Source organism: Pyxicephalus adspersus, chromosome 3, assembly GCF_032062135.1.
Source record: "Pyxicephalus adspersus chromosome 3, UCB_Pads_2.0, whole genome shotgun sequence".
Taxonomy (NCBI): Eukaryota; Metazoa; Chordata; class Amphibia; order Anura; family Pyxicephalidae; genus Pyxicephalus; species Pyxicephalus adspersus.
Window position 1 is genome coordinate 137,789,018 of NC_092860.1, and position 9,687 is coordinate 137,798,704.

The following is a 9,687-nucleotide window of genomic DNA, read 5'->3' on the forward strand; positions in this document are numbered from 1 at the left end:
TGACGTTTGGTACCTTTCATGCCCCAGCTGGCGTCATCATCCACGTACTGACCAAAATTGGTAGCCTGGAGAAAAGAAGAGTTATACTGCCATTAATGTTTCTTCATTTCCAACCCCTAATAAAGCAAGACTCATGTTCTTAGCTAAGACCAAAAGTCATAGACAGTCCTATCCATAAACAAACTATGTGATCATATAGCATGCTACCCTATAGAGGGGCAACAAAAGATTCTTTTTTTTACATTTTTAAAGAATTACTAAAATATGTTATGACATATGGTGAAAGCTAAATTCTGTTAAACTGCTCTAATTTTTAATACCATTCTCCTTTACCTTTACCTCCTTCCTGGTTTGTATAATGGCATGAAAAGTACAGCATACTGTATTTGTATTGTGTGGCAAATTATTATAAATCATTGCTCAATTCTATCATGGAACATTTATTTGGACAGCCTACCATGACACTTTAATAATCCATATTCTAGGAATTTATTATGCTCTTGCACTTTTTAAGTTATGTAATACAGGTAAACCCTGGGTTACATATGGCATAGGGACTGTAGGTTTGTTCTTATGTTGAATTTGTATGTAAGTCAGAACAGTTACATTATTTTAATAAATGTAATTAGGACAGATGTTTGTCTCAACATATTATTAGGCAGCATGGTGTCAGTTACTGTATGAAATCCTCACTGTGAGTTCATCACAAACAAAGCAAAAAAATCTTTATGGAGCCTAGAGATTCATTAACTTCTGGAGCAAGCTGTGCTTTGATTTGCAAAAAGAAACAACTGCAGAGTTTGTCTTGGTTATTAAAGAGTAACAAGAGGCTGCAGAAAGAGCTCAGTCCCTAAGATCACCCACAACCTCGGCTGTGTTTAGAAAAAGATTTCTTCTGCAAGTCATGCAAACTGCCCCCCTCTCCCCTATCAAGCCTCCAAGAGGAAAACCCTATCTAGGATCTAGGAGGTGTCCGTATGTCAGATGTCCTTAACTCGGGGATTACCTGTATAGAGAAATTTTCAATTTTTTAATTTATCAGTTTCTCCCTAATCTATAAAATTATTCTTAATTCACACCTTCTTAGTACAGGGGTTCCTAAATGTTTTCAACAAAGAGCATTTTATTGTCAAACTGTTTAAGGAGCTGGACTGTGGCCAGTAAGAAGAGCTGCACACTATAAAATATAAAAATCGTTCATTATTCATCAGGTTAGCTTGATATTTGAGCAAGATGTGGACTGAAAATGGATTGGCCAGGTTAACTGTCCTACTGAAATCACAATCATGTTTTGTACTGCAATCAATATTTATCCATCACTTCCACTTTTCCACTTTTGATTAGATATATAAGGGTAAAATTGACTGCCATATAGGTTGATCAGTGAACAGCTAAATGGGTATACTTGTAGTTGAGTGCTAAAGAATTGATTTTTACAATCATTTTTATATCATTTATAATAAAACTTGAAAGAAAAATCGTGGAAGTCAAAATTTCCCAAAGTTGGTCGTGAGTGGGAGTAAGAAACTTTTCCTGTATCAGTAGTCAACAAAAGTAAAAAATGCCCTGACAGTTTTGGTAATTGGAAGCAAAAATATCCTTGTTTTAGCTGGAGTATTAAATCCATCAGTGGTCGGTTGGAGTGATAAATAGCTAGATGCTCACGTGGCACCGATAACAATACTGAATAATAAAAAATGCCCCTGTGACACAAATGATACTGAATAATAATAATAAGCCCCAGTCCTGTTCTGTAAGTGTCATCTGCTACCCAATGGTGGTAATCAGGTGGTGGTGGAGTACAGAGACGTTGCAGTTATTTACAGAGGAATAGGCAAGAAAGTCAACCTGTTGCTTTGCCCTTTATGAGCATATTAACAACTTGTTTAAAGTGCACTTTTCCTTAACATTTTATCCCTAACATTTCTATTTGATAAATAAAACATGTTGAGCTTAGCAGAAAGTTTAATGGAAGCTGACAGCAGACAGATGAATGTGCTCTCCCCTGCAGTGAATGCTCCGGAGGAAATATTCTGCATCTTTATAATATCAACACAAATCCGCACTTTTCTGCCATCTGCTGAATTCATCATTACTAGAACCGCACACACACAATCATTCATTTCCTAGATAACTAAGTGAGGAACTGCAACCATTTTCTATCTGAAGAGCTGCAATTACTTCTAATGAAGATCCACAGGACATTCTCCCTGTCCCTAGGAAACCATTATTATATCATTGCTATAAATGAGTTCCAGTTTTAATTTTACTGTTTGAGATATAAGTTAATGGAAACGAGTGTCTGGTGTGTTGTGTTCTGTGGCAAAGTCTCCAATGCCCCATGCAACCAGAAAAGGGACAGATCAAAGCCCACATGACAGTATTAACCGAGAATCAGCTAGTTCAGGAACAATGATGCCACTTAATGCAAAACTCAATGACCAGTTCTGAAGGCAATATGCTGTCGACACACACAGTTTGCATATATACAATACTGTACACAAGATTTTAAATGGAAATTATTTAGAAGGATATAATGCATTGAGATCTTTGCAGCAAGAATGCTCTAGGTAGTTTGCTTTGCTACTGTCAGTTAACCATGACCTTTGGATAGGCAAGGTAAATTATAAATTATTTTGGGTAGACTGGTAAGTCTGGATTCAGACCTGTGATAGAAATAGGCATTACCATGTTGCACCTTGCCAGCCGCTTGACCGTCCACACCACTGCAATGGTTTTTCAATAACCAGGATTTGTTTATTTTAACACAGGCTGCAGCAGGTGCTACTAAACCATTGCCCACCATTCATTTTCTATGAGCTGCTGCAGGTGAGAGATCATAAAGTAGCTGTAACCACACTACAACCTCATCCCGATTTAAACATAGCCGAATGAATGATAATACAAAGCTTGACATCTCTAGGTGCTAAACCCACCCTCTCTCATTCAATTTTGAGATGCCAAAGACTGTCCAAATAGATTATCCATTCTACCATTTAACAGAAGAATGATGTGGGGATGGGTCTATTATTGGGAAGGGCAAGGTTAAAGTTTAGCCTGAGCATCACAACGTCACAAAGCTTGATTAGATGATTTAGGTAGGTACCTGCAATCAGCACAACATAGCTATCATCAGCATTATTAGCCAAAATACTATTTAGGCCATGCCAAGCTCATATCAAAGGAAACTTCAATTGCCAACTTGATTTTAAGGTGCACCTTTCAGAGTTGCTTTTCTTATTCCTGTTTAACTGCCCGGTGAGCTATTGACCTGGAACAAGCATGTGTATATTAGCAGTCCCAAAACCCAAAAAGGGTTAAGGAATACAAATTGGAACTTGCTGGGCATCTAAAGCAACAAAGATGCAATGTGGGAAGCAAATAGCAGCGTAGATTCTGTGCTAATGTAGAAGTGGGGGTGACCTACTAAGACCCTAATCCTTATGACTCTAACATTCATTATAACTTACCCGGTTTAGTCCATTTTTGCCATATCCAGGAAGTGATGCAGACTTGGAGTAAGGCAGCCCTGTGAATCAAAATGACATACATTAGATATTTTTCAAATCGTTAAAATGCAACTCCAGTAAATATTTAGTCTATTACTAAACAAAGACCTGCAGGCAGGCCCAATGAGAGAGGGGTGCAGCAAGTACATCGCTCTGGGGTCCATAAAGCCCAATGTGTGAAAGTGACTATCAACGAGTGTTCTCACGTGTTCATTCCTAGCTTTAAACTTATTGCTCGGATTACTCCTCCTTGCTTTCCTGCCAAATCCCGGGAAGAAGGAAAAAACGGGACACGAGCCCACTGATTCATTGTGGACTACAACAAAGTCTTTACAGGACAGCGAAGGAAGAAATAATTTTACAGGTAAAGTTCCCTGTAAATGTTGTAATTGTAGCATAAAGGACCCACTGACATCGCAAGCCTTTTTGTCTACGTTATCGAGAGATTCGAGACTATAAACGGCTTGACGGTTAGCGGACTTTATCATTACATTTAAAGCTATACAAAGTTATCTAAATGAATCAATGTAATCTACTATTGTCAGAAATAAATATTAGTATACACACATACATGTGTGTAGAATTTTGTATTAAGGCCCACAAACCTTCTTTGTAACGGAGCCCGGATTTTCTCTCAGTGGCCCTGTCTGCAGGCAAAGTACTAGTCTTGCTGAGCAATGAAAAATAAAAAACACCATAAAGCTACAAGGTAGCACATTAAAAATATCAAGTGTCAATGCCTACTACAGATTTTGGGGTACATTTGGCCTGCATGGAACATTTCATTGGTAAGAAGACATTTATGCTATGGAAAGGAGGGCTTGGTGGAGCCAATTTCCAGGTAGCCATGAAATGAAATTAGGACAATGGCAGACAAAAGGGGAATTCTTCCAACATGGCAGACAAATTGTAATAGAACTATCATTTTCTATCGTGGCTATTAGTATTCTTGTGTCAAGGGCACATACAAAAAAGATATTTAAGATATTTCCATATGTTGCCTTTTTTTATTCCCATATTCCAGTACTCAGTGTTTATAAACTAAACATTTACAGTAACTTTACAGTATTATCATACCTCTAGCCATTGGACAGAGCAAAGGGATTTTTTATTTATGTTTCTGGACAGTTCACCTGTTTGGCTGGCTAAAGCTATGGATTGCAAAAGAAAATTCAGCTTCCAAGAAGCAATAGGGTTCTACAACATGGGGTCAGCAAACTTTTTTGGCTACAAGGCCATTTAAGAAGTTCAAGCACTCTAGGTCGGACTCTCTCTCCAGTCTTGCCCCCCACCAGGAACACCCCTAAAGGGAAATCCCTCTTCTCGGCAATGCATATAGAGGAGAGGGAATGTCCCCTTACCCCCGCATGTGGCTCCAGGGCTGCGGTTTGCCAACCCCTGCCCGCTGGGATTAGGCCGGATCGACCAGGGAGGCATTAGGGGGGACAGAACGGACTACTGGCTAGGCCGTATCTGGCCTAAAGGTGGGAGTTTGCCTACCCCTGTTCTACAATGATCTATTATGTTGTCATTCAGCATGACAGAATGGGGAATGGGTACATACATGTAGAGGGTCTATGAAGGTATCAGGTAATATTTAATCTGCACACACTTACCTCTCATTAAAGCAAAGGTAAGCTACATTATTCATTTTATTTTTTATTCGTGTTTTTTTTTTTTACTGGTATTTTTACTAGACAGAAGCAGGGATATTTATATATACATATACAGCAATTCCTATTATATATAGGCATATATTTGCAAGTTCACCTGAGTAGGAGGGGTCTCCCACATTTCTCTGTGATGAATCTCTGTAGGTTCCAGAACTAAGGCAGAGCGACCGTGTGTCTGAGTCTGTAGAATTGGCGTCCACCTCTCCCTTCAGAATCAGCCAGCTTGTTTTAGCCTAGGTAATAAATCATAACATTACTTTAGTTTCTCCATCCAAAGCGAGAGATTAGGTGACAAGATGTGATGAAAAGGCTTTAATATAGTATATCCTATCCTAATAAATATTTCCAGCAGCAGATCACTCCAGCTGTGCAGAAGGCAACCATGCACACAACAGAACAGACATTTGCAACTCTTGGATTTCACATGGTCTAATATGCAGATTTGTAATAGTTTCCCATTCATTCCCCTCCAACAGTACAAAGAATTTACATCTTTGATATGGTATGCATGATTTGGTATATACAGGCAAACAGACATCAAATCTGCTGATTATTATTTTGGGTAAACAGTGCACAATACCTTGCAGAAGCAAGACCTTTGATGTTTGTACATAGACTTTGGTGACACAGGAGAGACACAACCCTTCTTTTCTCCAATCAATGACCAGATATAATCTAGTTGGTCAACATGAAGACAATGCTGGGCTTTTCTTATTAGAAAGCCTAGGATGGTTTGCAAACCAAGTGTCAGGTTGCTTTCCATGAAATACAAATATATAACTAACCAATGATTATATTGTCAAGATCCAGGTCCAACTTCTACTTGTTTACCTTTCTGCTTTCTGGGTCTAAGTTAAGTTCCTCTCCCACAGACCTTCTGGATCCTGAAATAGAAAATATTATAAACTAGAAGGAAGTGATATATACGGATTATTTAGATACACCTGCCATGAGAGAATATTGAAAAAGAGCTCCTTATGAAAAAAGTTACCTCGATGTATCTCTGATCCTTAGATCAGGTGGCTTTTGGGACTCACCTAGAACAGGTTTGTAGATAAGCAGGGCCTGATTTATCAAAGCTCCCCAATATTGGAGAAGCTAGACTATTATGGGAGAACATTGGTGATCCAGCAAATCTGGAGACGATCCAGTCCAGTATTAGCAAATGATTTTTAAAAATACATTCCATATTTACTGGATCACCCTGGTTCTTCCATGATAGCCTATGTTCTGTAATCTTGGAGAGATTTAATAAATCAGACCCCTACTGTCAGAACTCATCCCAGGTGAGTTATTTAGAAAGCATGATGGTCAAATGATCACCGCTTAAGCAAGAAGCAAGACAAGATGGTAGCCACCATATTTCTATCATGGCACATTTGCTTTATTATCAAAGACATCATACAGACAACTTTTCATTTATCTCATTTATAAAATAATGTTATTACATAAATAATTTAAATAAACATGTTTCAGTTTGTGGTCATTAGACTCTAAATAAAAATGTAACTTGCAGTAAACCTAAAGGGTGGGATAAAGTAGCACCTCCCATGTTTCCAAGTGTGTCAGTAGCATTAGCAATGTATGGAATGTGAGGTCTGGTATCCAATAGCTGCTTGCTTCTTGGCAAGTTGAAGCAGATGACACATTCTCATTCCTCTTGGGCGCTCCAGTGGTGAGATCTTCAGTTTTGTACAGCTCTGTCCATTACAAAGCCAAATTATGATTTCACTCTGACCTTACAGAGACTTCATATCAGGCGACAAATAAACGTAAAGTGCTCCAGGAAAGTCCCAAAGGGTTCAAGAAAGTGACGGCTTTGTTACAGCAATGTAGGAACAGCAGCGAGAAAACTTTTTGCAGAGAAACCTGATCACTTAGAGAGATATGAAGCCAATGGATGATTCAATATAATATACTAAACTCTTTTAACACAGTTATAATAGTCCTTTTGTTTTATACTTTGAAGCACTGATACATCCAGTGGCTTCTGGTCCAAGTATTGTCTTTTTCTAAAACGAATTTCCAAATAAGGACACAGTCTGTAGAGGAAAGTAAAAGGGTCCTTGACCTAAACCTTTGAGATTAATTGAACCCCCCCCCTTGCAAACTGGATCTTCTCATTCAACATCAGTACCTTTCCTGACAAATACTCTTTGGGCTTGATGTAACCACAGAAATAACAAACTGTTTTAAAACAATATCCTCGCTAGAAAAACTGAATTCACTGAAATTCAAAACTAATTGCTCCAAAAAAGTAAAAAAGAATCAATGCCCAAATATAATGGAAGGAACCTTGGTCCTTGGGACATGGTATACGTATATAACAGCAGGCCTCCCAGAAAACTCGACCCCCTTATAAAGAGAATAAGCCTGCACTGTTAACTTATTTACTGTCATAACATTTATGAAACTCAATAAAAATATAATGTTAAAAAAAAAAATAAACACATATACACACACACACACACGTACCTCAGTATACATTTTGCTTAGCATACAACCTTTGTGCTAGAACTTCAATGGGTCCAAATTAGTCACAACACCGTGCGCTACTCTTATTTACTTCTCTCGAAACAAAGCCACGACTGCCCACGAGCGTCAGTACGCCAGTTGCTACCATTCAGTGAACAACATACCATCTCCTCCTCCTCCCTTCTCAGCACCATCCTAGTAGCCACTCAACTCTTCTCATCTAATTGCTTTTGTATTTTAATATTAAGCAGTGTTTAAATTATTTTATACAGCCCCATCAATTTATAATATGCCAATAACAATAGGTGTTTTTTCATGGGAACGGATTAATCATTTTCCTTTTATTTCTTATGGGAAAAATTTGTTTGGTATAAGTCCAAGGATCTGGAATGGATTAAGGACTTATACCCAGGTACCATTGTATATATTTATATATATATATATATATATATAAATAAATACATGTAAGCGTGCAAATGCAAATGCACATGTTAGACACTGTGAGGGTTTGTGCTGTTTTGCAACTTTTGTATCATATTCATTATACCATATTTACTACATTTAGTTTTGTGATACAGATAACAGTTTTTGGTTTGTTTTCTCTGTGGTTACATTTTCTAGTCCCAATACTGCACACAGAAAACAAAAGGTAGCAGGTATTCCAAGTGTTCTTATTGTTCTTCTTTAGGCTAAATGGGCACAAACACATTCTATAATATTGTGAAAAGCCTTTCCAAAATAACAGAGGGTGTTAAAGCTGTAAAAGGAGAACCAAGTCAATATTGATGTCAATTGGTTTTGGAATGGGATACCCAAAAAAGCTCATATAGTTGTGATGCTCAGGTATCCACAAACCTTTTTGGTTTTACAGTGCAGGTTGTGCTCAGTTCTTGCCCTTTATTAAACACTTCCAATATGAATGTAGCCAAGTGTGGATTGCCAGTACATGCAAATGTTTAAAGTGGAACCCATACCAACCATCCACTATAGTTTTTGCAATGCAGAATAAATTAGAACCGCTTTTTTTGTTCTAGACAAGGAAGGTCAGTTTGAAAGAGTTAAAAGCTAAGCCCAGCTATCTGCTGGGAAGAATTCCTCTTAGTTCACATCTCTGATCACGTTGAAGACACTTGGTATTGATAAATTTGTCCACAAACTGTCTCAGTAAAATAATTTTCAATGTGCAGTATCTTTTGGTCTGGCTGTAGAAAAATGAAATAAATTGGTTTCTATAGTATTACTGAGCTTTATCACTGCTCTTAGCACTACCGAATACGTTAGTTATGCTTGCCCTAGGATTGACCTAACCAAGGTCATGTAAGAACATTCACTGGAAGATGGTGCTGCAAATAACATAGGTGGATCTGGAGAAGCAGAATGACTCAGACTGATTCTCACATTGTTCCCAATTAGGTGGGCTGATGATTCATGAGTATCGTGTTGTTCTACACTTAACAAGATAACGAAAAGCAGCTTTTACTGGCAAACACCCCCCTAACATCAGCATTTCTGTCCTCTGGAAAACGGCTGCTTTAATGATTGCTTTAAAGAAACCAGAATACGCCAGACCTCGGAGGTTAACAATTCAACAAAACCTACTGAATCTATTTTTTTAAACAAAAAAAAAATAACAGGTCTATGTTTTGGACTAGTTAATCTGGTGCCGGGCTCATTTAAAAGCAAGGAGTGCCATGCCATTGGCTTTGCTAGCATTAGGGACCCTGGTTGTGTGCCCTGCATCTCTTGCCTGGTGCCTGCTATTCTTAACTGTATCTCTGCTGCTGTCAGTGATGAATATGTGCACATCATAGCAGCTTTATTCATCTGCCTTGGAGATTGGAGTAATAGAGTATAGAAGTGAAAGTGAGCTGGGAAACAATGTTGGGGGGTCCTGTATACAAGGGCTGCAGGGAGTACAGCTAAGCTTTTTACAAGCAGTGCACATGAGCTGTGTACAAAAGGTGCAGGTGAGCTGTGTACAAGGGGTGCAGGTGAGCTGTGTACAAGGGGTGCAGGTGAGCTGTGTACAA

The 9,687-nt window shown here is 38.3% G+C and overlaps 1 protein-coding gene across 1 annotated transcript in view; it reads right to left on the bottom strand.

Annotated features, from left to right (window-relative positions):
* ABLIM2 (actin binding LIM protein family member 2) overlaps window positions 1-9,687 on the bottom strand; it is a 105,122-nt gene that overhangs the window by 13,252 nt on the left and 82,183 nt on the right. The window contains exons 14-17 of the mRNA XM_072406886.1: window positions 6,014-6,066; window positions 5,280-5,415; window positions 3,471-3,529; window positions 14-65 (exon numbers count right to left, since the gene is read on the bottom strand). Of these exons, the coding sequence (XP_072262987.1) occupies window positions 14-65; window positions 3,471-3,529; window positions 5,280-5,415; window positions 6,014-6,066 (300 nt within the window). The remainder of the gene's footprint in view (window positions 1-13; window positions 66-3,470; window positions 3,530-5,279; window positions 5,416-6,013; window positions 6,067-9,687) is intronic.